The sequence below is a fragment of the Populus trichocarpa genome, chromosome 1, assembly GCF_000002775.5.
Source record: "Populus trichocarpa isolate Nisqually-1 chromosome 1, P.trichocarpa_v4.1, whole genome shotgun sequence".
Classification (NCBI taxonomy): domain Eukaryota; kingdom Viridiplantae; phylum Streptophyta; class Magnoliopsida; order Malpighiales; family Salicaceae; genus Populus; species Populus trichocarpa.
The window spans coordinates 8,919,470-8,940,388 of NC_037285.2; the positions used below are offsets into that span (position 1 = coordinate 8,919,470).

Below are 20,919 nucleotides of genomic sequence, written 5' to 3' on the forward strand. Positions count from 1 at the left end.
TATATATATATATAGACACATCATTTCAATAAAACAAAATTGATATAAAAAAAATTTGAATGAAGTTGCATAAAACACTAGTATATATATTTTAATTTTAAAAAAATAATAGAGAAAGTTGTTTAAAACAAACCCTATAATATAATAAACAATTGTACATTTTGTTAGAAGCAGGAAATACTCTACTTTATTTAAAAAGCAAAACATTGTTTTTTAAATAACATTGAATATAAAACTAAATGGCGTTGGATTTTCATTGAGATGAAAATATCCTCTCACGTATTATTGTGGATGTATTATGCAAAAAAAATTATTTTTTTATTTTGGTCTTTAAATTTTGTTTTTCGGCGATTTAATTCTAGATAAAGACCAATTAATTTTGATTTCTTATAAAAAAACATTAGGATTAAAAGATGAGCCAAAATAAAAAAGGAGTCAAACATGGATGGCATGTCATAAGTTTTACAAAAGATACACTTTGGTCATCGAACTTAAAAAATAACACAGATTATACAATTTCGGTACCTCAGTATTTTTTAAATTCAATTTTAATATAAAAATTTATTTTTGTTATTTTTTAGTTCCTAATTAAGAGAGCATAGTAAGAGGTCGCTGGGTTCCAGAGGTAGAAAGAAAAATATATTGTTGACACTGATTTAGATCATCAAAACGGATAATATTTGTGTCAGATGATTCCATTTGATGAAGAAAATTCATATTACATGTATTTTTTACCTTTAAAGTTTTTTTAAAAAAATATGAGCTTGAGTTGATTTTTAATTTCAAGTTAATTTTGGTTTTTGAATATGTTTTGGGTTTTTTTAAGGTTATGGATAGATTTGTCATGTGATTTCTTAAGATATTTTAATTTCAAATTAAAAGCACAAGAATTAGAACTAGCTCTTTCATTTTTACAACAAATTTATGGAATAGTGTTAAAACAGTAGTTCTTTAATTTGGTGGGTAAAGTAAAGCAAGTGATAGTTTTTTCTTTGGAGTTGGGAACAATTGTGGTCCCCATGGAATCATTTGATCCTTCTTTAATCAAGCATAAATAAAACATGCCTGAAAACAAATTAAAAAGCCAGCTTGAAAGTGAAGGCCATGAAGTGGGATAAGGGATGGCATCAATCTCGTAACGTAACGTAAAGGGTGGGATAAGCTGGACACAAGGCCCAGCCTCAAGACCCACTTCAAGGTAAAAGTTCCCCGAGGAGAAATGTTATTTAAAGGAGCTAAATCGCTAATAAGTCTTTTTGAATAGTATTATGCATTCTAGAAAGATTTTAAAATAGTTAATTATATTTTAATATATTTATTATACAGTTATTTTAATAGTTTAATATATTTTAGTTAATTTGATAGATCTAAAAATAAGTTAGACGATTATCAATCAACCTAATATAAAAAATAAAAAAACATTAATTAAAAAACAAAAAAAAAACAACTCAAATGAAAGCGTCAAAGTCATAACATGTATTATAAGATCATAATAATTTCATTATATGCTGATATCAAAAATAAATTTTTAAATAATATAAAAAATATTATTTAAAAAAAAAATCATTTTAAAAAAAACCCACTAACAAAATATATCATCCTCGTAATCATTCAAAAAAGACACCCCTGATTAGTGGTTTAATGGTTAAACAAATGCGTGGAACGAGGTTAGACCACGGGATAACGAGAATCACGTGGTGGTCCCAGGAATCCGAGCTAGGTGGTGCACAGGTCCAAGCTTGTTAACTGTTGGGCTCAGACAATATACCTTGATCCATACTTTACTGTTCAGATCCCTAGTGGACAAAATGACTGGATCCACGGTATTAAAAATTTAAAATTTTGACGTTTGATGATGCAGTTTTATGCTCTCTCAATAAAGTGTTTCAACAAAGTTATTAAACTTAAAAAGTTAATAAGATAAATTACAGGTTTAACGGATTAAGTAATGAAATCTAAATTGATTTAATATATATTATTTAAAAATATATATATATTATTTTAAATTTTTTGAAGCCAAAACCATGTTTTTACTGGGGGTCACTCATAAATAATTTTATTTAAAGTTTGGAATGGGCAAAAAGTCATGATAGGAGGTTTCCCGATTGATCTACTATCTCAGGTTTAATAACATTTCCTACAGCCCATGCACTTTTTTTACATTAAAAAAAATTAATCAAGCCTGCAACGTATGCGAGATAATTACCTAGTTATTTTACTATTCTTCTTCATATTCATGCTGTCATCAGTAAACAATAAGTCATTAAAAAAAACATTTGTGGATTTTCTATTTTTTTTAACTTATTAGCTAATTAGGTAGTGTTTTTAGAATAATTTGTGTATCTTCTTGATTTAGTAGTAGAATAAATCATTTATCCGCAATATATAACAAGTTGAATCAAATATTTTTCAAACATTAAAAAATATTTCGGCATCGGGAATGTGTTTTAAAGAAAATAAATAAATCATGTAGGGATTAACCCAATATAACCTTGTCAACTTGACAAGTTCAAAGGTAACCTAGACAATCAGGAAAACAAAACATAGTTCGACAGAAAAAATTTCAATAAAACATCTTCTTTTTTTAAGAAATACTAAGATAAGAACATATTGAATCGACTATGTCTACCCAGGTTAATATGTAAAATTCATGACATGGGTCTTGCAACCTTGATAACCTCATATAAAACAAATCAAAAAACTTTTTTGAAACTCAATTCTCAATTAATCTAATGTTGAAGGATGAAATCAAGAAGTAAAAAATGGCAAAAAAATAACCCGAGTTAACTCGATCGGGTTAACTTGTCAAATTCGAAACATGAAACTAGAATAACCCAATAGAAAGAAGATAAAAATAAATTATGAATCTCAATCCCAATAAACTCAATGTTGAAGGATGAAATTGAAAAAAAAAATCAATTAAGAAATGAGACAAAAAAAGACTTGTGTCAATCTGGGTTAACATGTCAAACTCGTGACCCGGACCATGAAACTAAGATAACATCGTATAAAGCAAGTCAGAAAAAACTATAAATCTCAATTTTCAATCAACCTAATGTTGAAGGATAAAATTAAATAATAATAATAAATTACAAAAAAGGAAAAAAAATTGCGTTACCGGGATAACCCGTATAAGCCATGACTCGGGTCATAAGATTGAGATAGTCTCATAGAAAGAAATCCAAAATAAATTATAAAACTCAATACCCAATAAATATAATGCTAAAGCATAAATTTGAAAAAAAAAAACTAGATTTTTTTTAAAAAAATATATATATTCCAATGAACAATACTTTGTGAGGAAGAGAATAATGATTTTCCCTCCTCTTAGTTTTTGTTAAATACATATTTATTAGTTTATGTTGATTTAATAACATGTTTAGTTGGATATAACACAATATAATGCAATCTATAAATATGTTATGTAATGGAGTGCAATGATCCATTACATTTATGTTTAAAAAGTTTTTTCAACTTAATTTTGTTTAAAATCACCACAATAATATCATAGAAACCTCCATAAACACATTTTAATTCTAAAACGTCTTTTAATTAGTTAAAAAAATTAAATCAAATCAAATTAAAAATAAATTAACAGGTCTCAATCTATTTTCTATGCCATGTTTAAAAGATAAACCACCTCCATTGTATTTTATTCTCTAAGACAACTTATTGACACAAAGTTTGGTCATTTTGTGGTTAGAATGTGATCGGCCAAACATTTTATCTCTCGTCTCTTTTTTCCGAAAACTTTCTATCTCATTCCTCCATATCTAAAGATTGAGATTGATGCAAACCTCTTGATCATGCGGTTAAGCAACCCACAACAAAGATGATACAGCTCCTGAAAAGCTACGGAATCAAGTTTGATAAGAGTGTGATACAATGAAAACCTATCCTAAGACACCAATATTATTGGAATAAAAAACCTCTACCTAATGAATACCAATTCGCGAAAGAGAAGTATGAGGAAGATACCACAAGGTCAGTTATACATTATTAAGTCAAATTTATTCCTTGTACCAACAAAGAAAACATGTTGTCACGCAAAACACATGTTTATTTCATAAATTCATCGCTGCTGAAAATTTCAGCTTAGAAAACCTTATATGATAGTCCAACTAGTAACTCTAATGAACCCAAAGCTTGGGGGCTAATATTTACCCACTCACAACAAGTAAACACACAAACAAAATACATATACTACAAAAATATGCAATAAAGATTAACATTTTAAAATTGAGTTCAAATTAAAAAAAAATAGATAGTTTTGCTGAAGTGAAGAATCCTCAATAAAATTTAAATCAAAATAAGGATGCTGACAAACTGAGTGTTGGGATGGCTGAATATATAGCAAGAGGTTGATTTGTGATAAAATTGGGGTGGGAGTGTGCTTTTGTTGCAGAGAAAAATGGAGGAGGAAGAAGAAGAAATGAGAGAAAGCTAGAAAGAGAGGAAGGTCACTCGTTAGGTCATAAATTAAATATTACAGACATATTTAAATCTATCAGTAATTTTGCATGTAAAAATAACACGTCATCGTACTTGACAACTTTTTTTATTTTTTCAATTGTAATTCCATCGATATATACTGAAAGAATATTTCTATCAATATTTATAGATAAATATGACGAGGGAATATTTCGTTGAAAAATTCCTCACAATATATCTATGAAAATATTCTATTGATGTATCCATTTATATTTATCAATTTTATAGTAGCAGATAGAATACTCCCAGGTCAGAGCAAAAAAAACAAAGAAAACAAGAAGAGATATACCGAACTATGTTTTACATGTAAAATTCGTATTCAATGAGCTTCCAATCCATGCAACTAAGAAATCAATTAACTAACTAGGGCAAGTAAATCGTGGTTAGGACCACACTATATCATGCATGGGTCCTGTTGGGAAGACCAGAGCTAAAGAACTTCAAAATTTGCGAAGTACTCATTTTGTTTTTTTACTTTTGCTTTGGAGAATAGTTACATGCATATATACTCATCATGTTGTTTCCTTCCAGGTTTGCAAGTGGAAAATCGAAATCATGATCATATGAATCACCAGGCACGCGTGCCTTGTTCATTTTCAAATTATTTCGTACATTATTAGTAAATTATTTCTAACTTTGAAAGAAATCTTACTTCCATTATAGAACCGTTAATTAATCCATAACTACCTTTGTTCTGAACAACCAAATTCTTAAATGATTAGATCGCAATTAATTAATTATGATTCATAATAAAAATAAGGTTAGTTACCAATGTAATTCGTTATTATTTTACTTTTCTCATCTAAATCTAAATCACTGGATTAAAAAAATATTAATGATGACATTTGAAACATAACATATTATATTTTTTTTTAAATATGCTTTTTTTTTCTTACAGTACGGCTATCTTGTCCTCTATGGGTGACGAGCTAGGTTTATAGCCTCGTGGATCTATGTATCATATGGTGATGATAAATATACATACATAGGAGGCTTATAGGTAGGAAGTTGTTAACCGGCCGTTAATGGAAAGCTCTCCTGTCCTGTCCCTGCATGAAAGAATCTTCCATTAATTAGTTAATCAGAAAATCGAAGGCCGCAACAAAAACTTCTTCAGACCTTCGATTGCCCTTCGTCGAATAAACAATTAAACAAGAGGAAAATCTAACAGCTGATCATTTTTCACGCTTCCGATCTTCTGAACTTCAGGGCAGGCACACGTGCCAAAGAGCGTAAGAAATGGGCAGTCAAACTACTATCATTTTCAAGATTTTTCAAGGTCAACTAGTGGTCATGTAATGGAAACTATATTTTTTTAAAATTTGAATATTTTTATATATTTTCAAAATAAAATAAAATCTTGGTGGGTGCCTTTGGCAAATTTCGAAGAAACATTGAAGCACCCCTGTTTACCGTAGTAGTATACGTGTTAATTTCTAGCTTGTAACCCCATGCAGTCATGACTCTTAATATACTCGGTTATTTATAAAATCCAATTATAGTTCAGAATCATTTGTACATGTTACTTTGATCTTTTGATAATTAAATTATTTCAAAAAATAAAAATCTCTATTAATAAATAAAAAAAACTAAGGTCCTAGGATGTAAAGATTAAGGTATTTATGAGAAAATATATGTATATAAATAAAACTTACTATCCACAAGGTAACTAGCTAGGTTATAAAGTACAGCCAGTTCATAGAATTCAAAAAATGCATTAAATACACAAACCAAAGCAATAAAATAACCAAACTTAAGATTCAAAAAAACAACACACCAGAACAAGAACCATCCAAGCTTCTTCTACCTCTGCATGCAAAGACTGAACTCTCTTAACTCTTCTCACTCTCTCATTGAGATCTTCACCATTTGGAATTGGAACCTACCTCCCTCTTTCTTTCACTTCACCTGAGAGCTCCCTATATAACCCCTCACCCTCCCTCTGTAAGTTCTTAGTGTCTGCACTGCTAAAAAGCTGTCGTCTCATAGCTGGTGAATTTATGCAACCTTCCTAGCATTTCCCTCTTTAAATCCCTCTTTGTCTCTTCTTGCAGCCTTTTCTCTGTATCTGTCTCCCATCATTTACTTCAGTACTGTTTAAGCTTTAAATCTAGCTAGCTTGATCATTTAATTTTCTCAACTTATAATTAATTAATTCTCAATCGACAATGGCCTCTAGCTCTTCTTCTTCTAAGCAAAAATCATTTTCGATTGAAAGATCAAAACCCTTGATGCTCAAAGATTATCTTCTTGATGATCAAAGTTCATGCTCATCCAACGGCTTCAAGTCATTTCCTCGTCGTCGATGCTGCACAACCGTCCGACTTCTCCTCGAAATAGACCTCAAAACCAAGCAGCAGCAGCAACCAAGGCAGCTTTTCAAAAGAAGTAAATCAAAAGCAGCTTCTACTACGATCTCAGCTCTTCAAAAAGCATCGGTTGCCGTTATGAAGGCCGTTAAACTACTCCCATTTCCCTCACCCAACTCCACCGTGAGGTCTCCGTCACCGTCAAGAACCAGGAAGGGACTTTTACCTCGAAGTCTTTCACGGAAGCTGTTTAAGAAGAACTTTTGGAGAAAAGCAGCTGATCAACATGGTCAATGTAAAGAAAGAAATGAGATCAGAGGATGGAGATTGTTCGGTGAGTTCTTGGAGGAACAAGATAAACTGTCCGATCAAATTACAAGCGGAATTTCAACAAGCTCCAGCAGTAACAGTAACAGTAACTGTAACATTTGGACTACTGAGAGTGAATATACTGTTGACAGTGGTAATTCTACGTGTAACAGTTGCCGAAACGACTCCGTTTGCAATAGAAAAGATTTAATGATCAAGGAAGTCAGCGACAGAGTGAGCGTATCAGGCGGTCAGGATTCCATCACAAACAGGAAGGTTAGTGAGAAAAGTTTGTCTTTAATGTTTCGAGTGTACAATTGTCTGCCGGTGGATTTCTCTTATAATTGGCTGGTAACGGTATTGGTGGTTTTGCTAATCTCCAATAAAAAACTGACACGAGTTTAACTCCTATAATCTCTTTAAAATCGAGTCAAGAAAATGTGATTTCGTGCAGCATTTTAATTCCATGCGCGTAGTTTATTTCTGGACTGGAAATTTGAGTCTGCAATCAGAATCAAGAAGTAGAGTCAATCTTAAGGCGTCAAGACTAACTTGAAAATGCCCTAAAAAAAAACCCTAAAAAAAGGGATTTGAAGGGGTTGTTAGAGAGTCATATAAATATGATAAATGGGGGTTTTTGGCATTTTCATGTGGGCTTTTATTGGGAATTGGATACGGTGCATCTCGGGACCTTGGAATTAAATACCATGGAGTGCTTCGAGGCCTACGATCCCGCTGCATGATGTCTATTTTGCGGCATCTACGGCGGTGAAATGAGATGGAGTATTTAGGCTTCTTCATGGTATATAGTTTATCAAATTTATTTATTTTTTTACTATTATTTGGCATGGGTATTTTGAAATTTAGTTATTAGGTGCGACCCAATTGCATAACTTTTTCTGTCGGTGACATGGAGTTTTGGTAGGCTACTTGGAGAATAATGCAGAGATTGATTTTTTTTTTTTTTTTTGATAAAGAATGTAGAGATAGAATTTGGTGGGGTTGTAGATGGACACTTATGAATTTTAGGAAAGTATTAATCTACGCTAACAATTGGGATTATGAAAATTAATTGAATAGCTGGACAGATGTCTTGCTGTTATCTTGCGGTGGGTTGACTTAGCCAACTCACCCAGTCTTGGGATTTACCATTCTGGCAACAATTGTTTCTTTATCCTTTTGTCTTGAAAAGACAATGATTGATCGATTTTAGCAAAATTACATAGTATGGTGTTATAAAAATAATGGATTATATTATATGCTGTGTTAAGGCATCTTTATCCAAATCAAATTTATTTGTGTTTTGGTTAATATTTACCACTCGTTGTATTTTTGTAGTTTTCAGATATTTTAGAGTATAGTAAATATTGCTTTTTAAAATTATATCAAATCAAATCAAATTGAATTACTTAAGTGTCGTGGACAATAATGGTCATGTGACATTGTTTTTTTTGTTGCTTTCAAAATTATATCAAATCAAATCAAATTAAATTAAATTATTGAGAGTAGGGAATTGAAATGGGGCATCCAATTTTATGATGGACTTTGGATATGTACCAACTGCATTATTTATTGTAATAATCGTGTCTGTCTCCAGAGACCTTTTTCCTGGTTACTTTTTAATTTCTATCGTAGAGGTGCTTGCTACTTTCATGCATTAATACTTAATAATAGCTCATGTAATGCAACAGGAGTGGCCAAATGAGGAGGAGAAGGAGCAATCCAGTCCAGTGTCAATTCTGGACTGTCCATTCCAGGATGAAGAAGAAGATATTGGCTCTCCTTTCCAACGTAGTCCTATCCGCGTGGAAGGTATCCTTCTCTCCATCTCTTTACAAGTCTCTCTCTCTCTCTCTCTCTCTCTCTCTCTCTCTCTCTCAGTCACACACACACACACACACACAGTTTCCACACTTCATGAAAATTTTGATAAAGAGTGGTGATTTTGCGATTAAGTGACCTGCTAGACAGGAAAGTAGTTGCCTCTTCCATGAAAACTTATAATGCAACTAGAGCCAAGTTATGGGCCCTTGAAATAGGGTCCAGAGAGGAGCTCCAATAGGATGGGACCGAGCTATATTAACCCACACTCGTACATAGCTACGTTGTGTAGACGAACTAAGATCATATGATTATCCAAGCAACTTTTTCTTGAGAGAGGATTTTGAAATAAACTCATTCTGTTCGATTTGGGTAAGACTAGTAACTATTTGATGTTATGGTTTACCCGGTGGGATTCATATTTTAACAAGATTTTGAAATATGTGATCAACTGCAGGAACTAAACAAAAGCTTATGCAAAAGATCAGAAGGTTTGAGAGCCTCGCTCAACTAGACCCTTTAGACTTGGAAAAGCGAATTGCAATGGCAGAGTTGGAGGATGAATCCCTTGAATCCCCCGTGCAACATTGTTCAGTGTCTATCCACAGTGATAACGACAACGATTTCAAGGAAACTAAAGAAAATGGAACCGAAAAGCATGCACAGGAGCTACTTAAGCATGTCAAATCGACAACAAGCTTGGCGTCTAAGGTAGATAGTCTATTGCTGGACTTCTTCAAGGAGAAAATTGTAGAAAATTATGCAGGTGGAAGCATGGTTGGATCATATAAAGAATTTGAGCAAGAGCTAAGGGTAGCTCAGGAATGGATTGATGGGCAGCCTCAAGAAATGTTTTTGGGGTGGGAGATGGTGGAGAGGAGGCATGTCTACGTCAAGCATATGGAGAAGAGTGGGAAGTGGGAAAATGTGGATCAAGGAAAAGAAGAGGTTGCTCTAGAATTGGAAGCTGAGGTTTTCAATTCCTTGGTGGACGAAGTCTTACTTGATTATATTCTGCTTAATTAATGTTATTAGTAGACTGTTTAAATTAAGTCCATTTGTTAATTATTGGATCACTCAAGGTTGTTCCACTCATTTTGAAGCAGGGCAATTTAGATGAAATGATTAAAGACACCCTGAGGCAGTCAGACTACCAACTTTCCGTTGGAGAAAAATAAAACTCGCACAAATTTTAAAATTTGTGGAATGATACCAAGTTCTTCGTCGAGTTTCCTCGGGTTTTTGTCTCTTCAATCATATACTTCCTCGTGGCTAAACATAATTTCGTGCCTGCGCCTGACCGTGGCTATCTCAAAACTTTTGTTTATCAGCTATTTGACATTGCGAGGCCCTTATGTTACTAACTCTTAGCTTAGAAATATAGATTTCTTTTCTTCTCTTTAACCGAAAACGAGACAAATTAACATTATAAAAAAAAAAAAGTAAAATCCTGTGGATTGAAGTCTATACCCTTCTTGATAAAACTAAAATTTGTTGCTTTTGAGCGTATTTTTATCTTTTCATGGGTTCACTTGGCAATGCAAAATTAATTGGGGGCAGATTACTCTTCATATATTTTTTATACAGTGTAATGATATTTTGATCCCTGAAAAAAAAAAAAGAGACATATATCTATCATTTGATGGTATTTTTGACGTTTCAGATTCAATTACACAGTGAATTATCAAACTTACCCTGAAAAAAAAAAAAAAGACAAGAGTGCAAGGGTATTTATGTATTTTCCTTTTAATTTTTGGATAATTATCGAATTGAGGGAGTGGTTGTTGTGTCTTTTACTGGTTATATAATATTATTTAAATAATTAATCTAGAGGCGTGTGGGGTCCAACAAATTTATAGCAGCGTGTGTGGCTAATTTACAAGGCCAAAATGTGGCTTTCAAGGCGGCAATGAAATCCTCCCAACGGTCCCTACTTGACTAGGATCGCGTCAATGACCGTTTCTTTTCTCTCTCCTTTCTCTCTCATCCTACAAAAGCGTGTTGTTTCTAAAAAAAAATCAATGCAACCCTTTAATTAGTTTTATCTTCAGATTTGGTCCTTGATCTTTTGATCACTATTTGTTTTATTTGAAATAATTTTAAAAAAATAAATTTATTTTCAATTTCATATCTCGTGGATTTTTTTATCTTTTAAATTTGATCCTTAAAAGACTCAATGCGACACTTCAATTAGTTTTTTTTTTTCATATTTGGTCCATGGTCTTTTGATTATAATTTTTTTATTTGAAATAATTTATAATTTTTCATTTTCACCCCATAGGTTTTTTCATATGTTTAATTTGGTCCCAATTATTTTAATTTCTATTTATTTGATTTCAAATGGTTTATATAATTAGTTTGTTTTTCGATTTCATCTTCCTTGTGTATTTTTTCCTATTGAATTTTTTAACTTTTAAATTTTTTTAGTTTGATTTTATTTTGTGAAATTATCCTTCAATATTAAATTTGTTGGGTGTTTACCTTCTTAATTAATCTCGAATCTAGAGCTTAATGGGTTGCAAGTATGAGATATGAATTCAGGGTTAGGAGGTTCGCCCGAGCTTGTTTGGTTTTTTTCAATTCTTTTTTTTTATTTCATCATCCGGTTTTTTTTCCACTTTTAATGGGATTTTTTTGAATTTTTAGTAATAACATGGGTTGCCTTGTTTTTTGTCTTTGCTAGATCTAGCACTTTTAAAATGATTTTTTAATTAGATTAAATTTATTTATTTCAACTTTCGACATTAAATTGGTCTCGTATTGCATTGGGTTTTTTTATGTTTTTGTTAAATCTTGCTCTTTTAAAAGTTATTATTTTTTTTGTTTGATATTTGAGGTTTGATCCTCAATGTTTTGATTTTTAATTATGATTCTTAGCCATTTTATCAAATTTTAATTTGTTTTCAATTTCATCATTGGATTCATAATCTTAAAATTTTTCAATTTCATCATCCGGGTTTCTTGGTATAATTTTTTTAGATTTATTTTGTTTGATTGATTTTTTTTTCTGATTTTATCCTTCAATATTTCGATTCTTGAAGATTGACAATCGTTATTTTTTTCAGTTCTCTTTCTATGATATAAAGTCATTATTTTTTTATGTTTCTTAAAATACACTTATAATGCTTAAGCATTATTTTTTTTTACACTTTCAAAAAATCAACCCGGCCCGCAACGCAACGGGCAAGCTATATAGTAATAACTAAATGACGTGAGGTCGGTTTCACTATTTATATGAACAATGAACTTGGTGATTATTTTTTCATTCAATCATACTCATCTATAACCTAATTATATAAAAAACAGGGTTCAAATCATGTTCAAAATATAAAATTTAAAGATAGAGGACTAATATATTAAACACGGAGAAAATAAATAGCTAACAGCAAATTAGTGACAATCTTATTTTAATTCAAAAGTTTATTTTTTTATTTTTTAATTCTTGATTTACAGTATATCTCATAAACTCGCTTAAAAAAAAAAGTTTAACATTGCTTTTAGCCATAAAAATGCCAATGTTACCGTCAAAGATTACAATAGATGAAAAGAATTCCTTTAACTTGCCTTAAACGGTAGGTATGGGTTCAGGGAATTTTTTTTAATTCTAGTGATTTTTAGATTATTTGATGCCATAAATAAGTTTTTTTTAAAAAAAAAAAAGTCTTATCCTGCCCATGGCAAAACCACAACCAATCATGTAGCAATCCTCTAATTATGCATAAGGCTGTCAGAAATCGTTGTCTTTTGTATTCAGGCTCAGCTGAAATTGCTCGGAAGTTTACATTGATGGCGGTCGTTTCAACTTTACAAGCTACAATATCAAGAAAGCTTAACACGAAACATCCAGGTGGTGATCGAATCTTGTGGTTGTTTATATGATGATTATTGAAAGCTTACATGGTCGTTAACTTCAGGACTCGTGGGATTAGTTGAGGTACACGCAAGTTAACCCAGACACCCACGTTAAACTAAAAAAAAAAAAAAGCTTAACACGTAGTCGCATAAAAATAATAATAAAAAAAAACAAAAAAAAACCCGAGTAGCAGGCTTGCAGGTGTCATAACTACAAGCTAGTTGGGCCTAGGCAATTGATTGATGGCAAAGATCAACAGCAGTTTTTGCTATGGCTTGTTGGGAAATACCCATACGGGCCTGACCCATCAAAGTCTAAGCCTTGTTTTTTTTTTACTCATTTTCATTAATTCTTTCCATTTAAATATTGGTTTTTTTACAATTTTTTTTAGTTCATTGACACGATATTAGTTTGATTTGTAACAATTTTATTATATGTTATATGAATTAATATTTTATAAGGTTTGTATAAAAATAAAAATCATTAGTAACAACATTTAGCCACCAAGATAAAATGAATAAAAATGCTTAAAATAGAAATGATAGTCAGGGTAAAATATTTATTTATACATTTATTTTTATTTTATATGAAAATTAACTTCCCGGTTTAATAAATTATCATTAACACCTCTTTTTTCAAAAAGTAATCACACCCCACTCGGCCATTTTTGCTTCTTCCATGTGAAATAAACCGAGAAAATGATAGTTTTTTTAATCATTTCATATAATTTTCTGGATTTAATTTACGAGACTAGCATTGTCTAGTGATAATACAATTTCATGTATTTTTTAATTTATTTTATAAATTATAAACAACATTTTCTTGTTTCTCAATTTAAAAGAATTCATGAAAACATGTTCATATTGCATTTTTTTCACATTAGAAATTGATTTAAAATGCTACCAGCAATGTAAGCAATATGTTTGGATGTTTGAATTAAAAAATATATTTTTTAAAATACACCCATAATATTACGTATTATTTTATTATATTTAAAATTAATTTGGTGATAAAACCAGTTTTGAACTGCAAGGTCAGAGATACCCTTCCTCTTGAAGCTAAAAAAAATTTTTATTCAAATTTCTTATTTTCCAGCTCTTAAATCTGGAGTCGTGTCAAAATATTCACACTGAAAGATTAAAATTTGAGAAGACTAGTCAACACAAGTCTCTCGAGGCAGTAACGTTGAAGTGGATATAGAGGGAGGGCAGCCCAATAGACCCGTCCCCATGGCGTTCAAATTCATGCATCAACCTAGACAGCGACAGCTTTTGAAACCCACACAAGGAAGCACACTCCACTCGGCCACCTCTGCTGCCCTTTTGAAACAAACCTGTTCTGTTCGTGGAGGAAGAAAATTAGGCGTGGAATTAGAGATAAAGGGGGTAATCAGCTCTGGATGGCATATCCTAGTTTTGACAAGTCAGCGTCCAAAATTATATATTCTCTTTGTACACGGAACAGGTCCAGGTTGCCGACAGGTATTTCAATATCTCGCCGCATTTCCCGTGCATTATTGGCTACTAGTTAATAAACCCACAAGCCATAAATTGTGGATTAAAGACCTAGTCACCGATTAGTTACTAAATGGTTGAATTGTATTCTTAATTTTTTATTTTTTATTAATATTTTTTAAGTATTTCTTGATTGGTTTGATATGTTGGTGTAAAAAATTAAAAAATATTATTTTAATGTAATTTTAAGATAAAACCATTTTAAAAAACATTTCCTATCATTCTACCACCGAATATGCTCTTAAAGCTGTGATTTGTGTTGCTGATCCTTATAGAACACTGTTTCTTTAATTTATACCTTGTCTTTTTGGCAGGCTATAATTTATAAAAAAGAAATTCCAAATCCTCATGAAAAATTATGTGGTTGAAGATAATCATGAGTCTTTCATTTCAATTGTAGTTTCGTTGACCAATTAACAGGATTGTCATGGAAGTCAATTAAACAGCCAAGCGGTTTGTTTGTTGTTCTAATATAATCCGAGTTGTTGATTATCAGATTTGTCGTTTTGTTTTCCCATAAACCTAATTGAATAAGTTAAGGATCCTGGTTAGGTAGTCTTAATTCGTTTCAGTGACGGTTTCGTGTAATAAATATTGTTTTTTAAATTGTTTTTTTTATATATTATTTTTAATATCAGCATATTCAAAAAATATTAAAATACAAAATAATAATTTAAAACTAAAAAAATTCAATAATTTCTTGAAATATGGCTAAAAAAACCTTTAATATAAACAAACAATTTAATCATGGGCAGGAATAATTTAAGCGGGTGAAATAACTTTTTTAAGCGATGTGGGATGATTTACATCGATTGAGCTGTAGCTAAGGCACCGTAGGTCAAGGAGTGGTGTGGTGTATGCTAAAAAAGAAATTGTAAAGAATATCCCGAGTTTGCACTTTGCAATGTGGATGGAGGTTGAAATTAAAAATAAAAATCAAAAGTCAAATAATAAACTAATAAAACACACTGTAGGCAGCCAGGGTACCATCTCATTCGAGCTGGAATTAGAGTATTCTAAACATTCAACTCACAACTTTATGGTGCAAATGGTATGTGTGATAATGAAGCCTCTCACAACTGATTTGATTAAGAGGGAGAATTTTTTGTTCGGTTTAATTTTATATTGAAATGAAGCCTCTCACGACTGATTTTTTGTTCGGTTTAGTTCTAAGAAAGTAATGGATTGTTACGCATAATAATCATGTGAATGCTGAAAAGATTTAACAACTAAATTGAATATATAACAAAGTTTAATTAAGTACTTTGTTGAAGTTTTCGAAAGATAAAGATTGAATTAAACTATCGTCTTCAACTCAATCTTGCTACTAATCTTGCTACTATTATTATCAAATAATCATCTTAACCCAACAACTTAAGCTATTAGGTGAGGTCTTAGAATATAACACATCCCCTCAAATAAAAATCTTTTGGGCTTAAAACTTGTACATGCTTATATTATCTTATGCTTGATTTTTATCAAATAAATGGAGATGGTGAGATTCGAACTCGTGACTACTTGGTCATCAAGACTCTGATACCATGTCAAAGAACTATCCCAACTCAATAGCTTAAACTATTACAGAATATATAATTTATATTATTCTCTAGCAGTAATTGCCCACCATCTTCCCTTTTTAGCCATAAATAATCTTAAAAAACCACGAAACACTTCTCTTGGACTAAAAAAAATATATAAATTTTAAAATCCATTTTAAATAACCAATAAAAAAACTAATTTGAAATTTATCAATGAGATTTTTTTTTTTAAAGCTAGCTTTTGCATCCATGGTTTTTTTTTTGTTTCCATAAGATATTGGATTTACTTTTTTAAAAATGTCAGCTAGCCTAACCATTAAATATATAAAAAAATATTGAAATGAAATTCAGATCTGATATGTTCCTTTAAAAAAATATGTTACTTTTTAAAATTTATAATTATATACTTTTTGTTTAACTGGCTTGGTTTAATTAGTTTTAGCTTTTTGAAATTAAAACCGAACCAAACATGAATATGATAATTACAAAAAAAAATCATCGTAAAAAACCAAAAACACTGCTTGTTCTTCAATTTAATTTTTTTTATTTTAAGGATACTTTTTTGTTTTACTGTGCATTTTTTTACTTTGTCAAATATCAAATTGCTTCTATCACAGTGAAAATACTAAAATATCCTTTAATATCAGGTTTTTATTTTTTTATTTTCATAGGTATTTGGATTTTTTCACCATGGAATGAAAATAAAAAAAATAATAACAATAAATCTGCAGCTATTGCAAAGATGTTTAGTTTTTTTAATAGGTAAAATTGTAACCATGCAATTTATAAATTATCCATACAAAAATAACAAGAAGAAGAAATGGTGCCGGTCCAACCCAACCCTTTTGTTACCACCAAATCTTGTCGCGAGAAAACGTTACATGGAATTTGATATCTTTAAGTGCTCATTCAAGGCTCTTTAGTCCCCTCAGCAACAAAAAATTTCTCTTTCATCTCTCTTCCTAGCTACTTCCCTCCCTCTTAAAACCCTCTCTCTCTCAACCTCCATTACCACCCAAACTATACTCTATCACGCTAGACAGAGGGAGAGGTTTTACGAGGTTTTTAAACAGCACCCTTTTGATACATCTCTTCTTTGAATCAATAACCAAACCAGTTTCCCTTCCATCTATTTTTTTTTGGTCAATTACACTCACATGCACCGTTAACACAAGCAAGCAACCCGTTGTAGATATACACCCTTTTGTACCTTTTTTTTACTGGGTTTGCAGTGTTGAATTGAACAATGAAGGGCGAGGATCAAGCGAGGTCTTTGTTTGGGATTTCTTTATCCGATCGGCCTAAATGGCAACAGTTTCTTATTTGCTCTTCTGGGTTCTTCTTTGGCTATCTCATTAATGGCGTCTGCGAGGTTTGTTTTTGACCTTTATCACTGTTTATCGTCTTGGGATTTTTTATAAAGTGTGGAGATGTTGTTTGTTTCTTTTTTTCACTTCGATGGCCAATTGTTCTTGTTTTTCTTTTCTTTTTGGTGTAATTGGTTAAATTGTTATGTTGTGAGCATCGATTTATTTCTAAGGTTTTTGCTATACTCTGTTCGATTGCTGAGATTGAAACTAACGGAAAGCAAAGCTTTTTAGATCTTGGATTTAATCGATGACAAAGTCTCATGATTTTTGTTTTCTCTGCAACCAAACAGAGGTGGCCGTGTGCGTTTTAATTTTTTGTTTTTTAAAGTTTACCAAGTCAACTGTCTTCTTATGGTCATTATTTTGCTAAAAAGATTTTTCTAAAAAGATTTTTCTTTTCTGGGTGTTCCTTGTATACTGTTTTATTCGTTTTGACCTTAAATTATGAAAATCGAATATTACAATATTGGTAAATTTCTGGTTGGTTTTTGTTTGCTTCTCATTTTTGAACCTTTGATCTGATCATTGACATTTCGCATCTTTCATTGGCTAATTCCAGGAATATGTGTATAATCGGCTTCAATTCAGGTACATCACCACCGATAGTATTTTCTAGTTTTGTTCTGTCATGTAGTAATTCTCATGCATGTTTGTTTATTCTTTTGAGTTTTCAGCTATGGTTGGTATTTCACATTTGTACAAGGATTTGTGTACTTGGTGCTTATATACTTGCAGGGTTTTACCCCTAAGCAAATGGTGAATCCATGGAAAACTTATTGGAAACTCTCTGCTGTTCTTATGGGTTCTCATGGGCTGACTAAGGGGTCCCTGGCCTTTCTCAATTATCCAGCTCAAATCATGTTCAAATCCACCAAGGTAAACTCAGTTCTTATCAACCTCTTCTTCTTTAAACTTATATTCATGTCTTCTAATCTGATGTCTCGGTCGTGAAAGGTTTTGTTCTTTTTTTAAAAAGATTTATGTACATATGGAAGTAATATTTAATTGAACTTATGTTGCTTGCATTTGAATACGTGGAAATCTTGAAGAAATTTAAGATGGATCTTGTCTCTTATTCTGTAATTTGTGAGTTTTGGTGATTTTGAGAATCTAGGTACTGCCAGTTATGGTAATGGGCGCCTTTATTCCAGGATTGAGAAGAAAATATCCATTTCATGAATACATATCAGCCCTGCTTCTGGTCATCGGTCTGATCCTTTTCACCTTGGCAGATGCCCAAACATCGCCAAATTTTAGCATAATTGGTGTCCTGATGATTTCTGGTGCTTTAATTATGGATTCTTTAATGGGTAATTTGCAAGAAGCAATATTTACCATGAATCCTGACACCACTCAGGTGATCTCAATATTCTGTTGGTACATAAATGCAAAATTGATTTGGCAAAAAATAGTATCCCATTAGGCTTTTTTTTTTCCTTGACAGATCGAGGTGCTGTTCTGCTCGACAGTTGTTGGATTGCCTTTCTTGCTTCCTCCGATGATCCTGACTGGAGAGCTGTTTAAGGCTTGGAAATCTTGTGCTCAAGTAAAGACCTATGCTCTTACAAGTTTTTGTCATCTTGCATGCACTTATGAATTGATTTTAAAAGAAATCCTTCGTGTACATGTGGGGCTACAATGAAAATGGTTGGGGTCAAGTTACACTTAACGTGCCGGGTATGCACAATCGAAGGAAGTTCCTAGGAGAAATCAATGATTTAGTGGTTGAAAGTCCACTTCATTTATTTAAATGATGAATACCGTCCCCCCTGACGTAGTCAAACCTCTAGTGGGGTTATTTTCTAACAAGCTTCTCTACTGGGGACATAACTTGCTTTAAAAAATTAGGAATTCTGTACTAAAGTATTGATAAGGGGGGAGTGAAATACTTATTGATTGACAAGTAAAGAATTTATGTTACCAAGAAGTTTGTTTGGTTTCAGGGAAGACAGTTCATGAGTTCTTTTCTGGTCAATTGAACATAAAAACAGATTTAAGATTTTTGTTACTCCAGTTACTTGTTCTCCTGGTATAACGTATTTAAAATAAATGATCTACTATCAGAAATCCAGATTGTCACTGCCTTAAATGTCTAATATTATTCCTTTTGATGATTACTACAAATTTTATTTCTATTGCCAAGATCCTTTGATCATTGCTGCTTTATGTATTGCAGCATCCTTACGTGTATGGGGTGTTAGTATTTGAAGCCATGGCCACATTCATTGGCCAAATTTCTGTTCTATCCCTCATTGCCATTTTTGGGGCTGCTACGACTGCCATGGTAGGTCTATTTTTCTCCCCTCTGGATAGCTGTAAACCCTGCATTTTGTTCCCGACTTCAACATGTCTTGTATCGGAATATTTCACTTGGAAGCCTAATGGGGGATTCAATAGCTTTTTAAACAAGATTCAAAATGAGCTAATCGGAAATATTTCCACCATCTTATTATAGGATCATGTTTTAGCGTTCTACATGATATATCTAACTGTTGGGTTCTGATTTGTACTGGCATGCAGATAACAACTGCTAGAAAGGCAGTTACCTTGTTGCTGTCATATATGATATTCACAAAGCCATTAACTGAGCAGCATGGATCAGGGCTGCTGCTCATCGCCATGGGAATTATATTGAAGATGGTTCCTATAGATTATAAACCCCCCAGTAGGAGTGCACCTAGAAATGGGAAGTCCCATTTTAAAGAAGAGAAAAGTCAAGCAGATAGTAGGAAAGGTGAAGGAGATGAAGAAAAAAGGCCCTTAGTTTGAAGACCAAGGTCATAGATTTTTTTGTTCTTATTTGTAATTTTTTCCTCGAATTTGTTCTTGGTTTCTCATTAAACCCAGGAAGGGCATGGGGGATAGGAATAAGAAAAGTATATCAGGTCAGGAAAGAAAAGAGAGAATAGACATGCTAGCTACTTGTAATGTAAAATTTCAGTGGTGAAACTGATTTACCTTTCTATGTTTTTGAAATTGAAATACAAGAGCAATGTTCTCTTTCTTTTTGTGGCTCGATATGGCATGCCCTCTTGCATAGTTTGATGTTTAATACAGAAATATATGGAGATTAAAGAGATGGTTGCCTCCACATGTGAACTTGTCTCAAAACCATTTTGAAGCCAATGTCAACTGGTAGGGCAACCGCTCCTCGGCAGCTAATGGTTGATGTCGAGGATCCTCCTCGTAATGGCTGGCAATTTGTTCCATGGAAGTTTCAAATACAGAGACACAGAAGTGGCCCATCGAATGATCGAATGCCCCGAGGAGCGACATCCCATCCCATCGTTCTCCTGATTTTTGTCAAGAAAGTGTGTTGCTGCTCCACGCAAATTATTAATCGAAGTTATTATAGTGATGTGTTAGCATGAAAGCATGGTTTCTCTGCCTCGAGAAATTTTATCATCATGGATATATTTAGATTAGCTTTTGTCAGCTCAATTAAATACTTTCCTCGTCTCATTTAGGCATACCAACCGCCTTGAACTGTTTTCAAGGATTATTTTTATTTTTATTTTTATTTTTTCACAAACTTCCCTCCAGTTGGAATCCGAAATGGAACAATGTAGGAAAAATCTCAATTTAGTCCCAAACCTATAAAACTTATCAATTAGGTCTTACATTTATCGCTTGTGTCCTTTTGTCAATTTATTTTAATAATTTAAGTCTAATTGCATATTTTATGCTCTAAAATGATTTTCCATCGACATTAAA

General features: G+C 32.1%; 2 protein-coding genes across 2 annotated transcripts; both read left to right on the plus strand.

Moving 5' to 3' along the window:
• The first annotated feature begins 6,199 nt into the window (after positions 1–6,199).
• On the plus strand, positions 6,200–10,128 carry LOC7490919 (uncharacterized). The gene is made up of 3 exons (XM_002298032.4): positions 6,200–7,385; positions 8,801–8,921; positions 9,388–10,128. Exons 1-3 carry the CDS (start codon positions 6,660–6,662, stop codon positions 9,954–9,956), a joined length of 1,416 nt encoding a protein of 471 aa, XP_002298068.3. The 5' UTR covers positions 6,200–6,659; the 3' UTR covers positions 9,957–10,128.
• Positions 10,129–16,743: 6,615 nt separating this feature from the next.
• On the plus strand, positions 16,744–20,209 carry LOC7478076 (UDP-galactose/UDP-glucose transporter 2). The gene is made up of 7 exons (XM_006368682.3): positions 16,744–17,207; positions 17,765–17,793; positions 17,880–18,081; positions 18,320–18,562; positions 18,650–18,751; positions 19,382–19,489; positions 19,726–20,209. The coding sequence occupies exons 1-7, from the start codon at positions 17,082–17,084 to the stop codon at positions 19,972–19,974; spliced, it is 1,059 nt and encodes a 352-aa protein (XP_006368744.1). The 5' UTR covers positions 16,744–17,081; the 3' UTR covers positions 19,975–20,209.
• The last annotated feature ends 710 nt before the right edge of the window (positions 20,210–20,919 follow it).

Excerpts from the sequence above, each read along its gene's own strand:
- LOC7478076 (XM_006368682.3), top strand. The coding sequence starts at position 17,082 with ATGAAGGGCGAGGATCAAGCGAGGTCTTTGTTTGGGATTTCTTTATCC. Across the intron at positions 17,208-17,764 it reads TCATTAATGGCGTCTGCGAG|GAATATGTGTATAATCGGCT; the intron begins GTTTGTTTTTGA and ends GGCTAATTCCAG. Across the intron at positions 18,082-18,319 it reads TCATGTTCAAATCCACCAAG|GTACTGCCAGTTATGGTAAT; the intron begins GTAAACTCAGTT and ends TTGAGAATCTAG.
- LOC7490919 (XM_002298032.4), top strand. The coding sequence starts at position 6,660 with ATGGCCTCTAGCTCTTCTTCTTCTAAGCAAAAATCATTTTCGATTGAA. Across the intron at positions 7,386-8,800 it reads ATTCCATCACAAACAGGAAG|GAGTGGCCAAATGAGGAGGA; the intron begins GTTAGTGAGAAA and ends GTAATGCAACAG. Across the intron at positions 8,922-9,387 it reads TAGTCCTATCCGCGTGGAAG|GAACTAAACAAAAGCTTATG; the intron begins GTATCCTTCTCT and ends GATCAACTGCAG.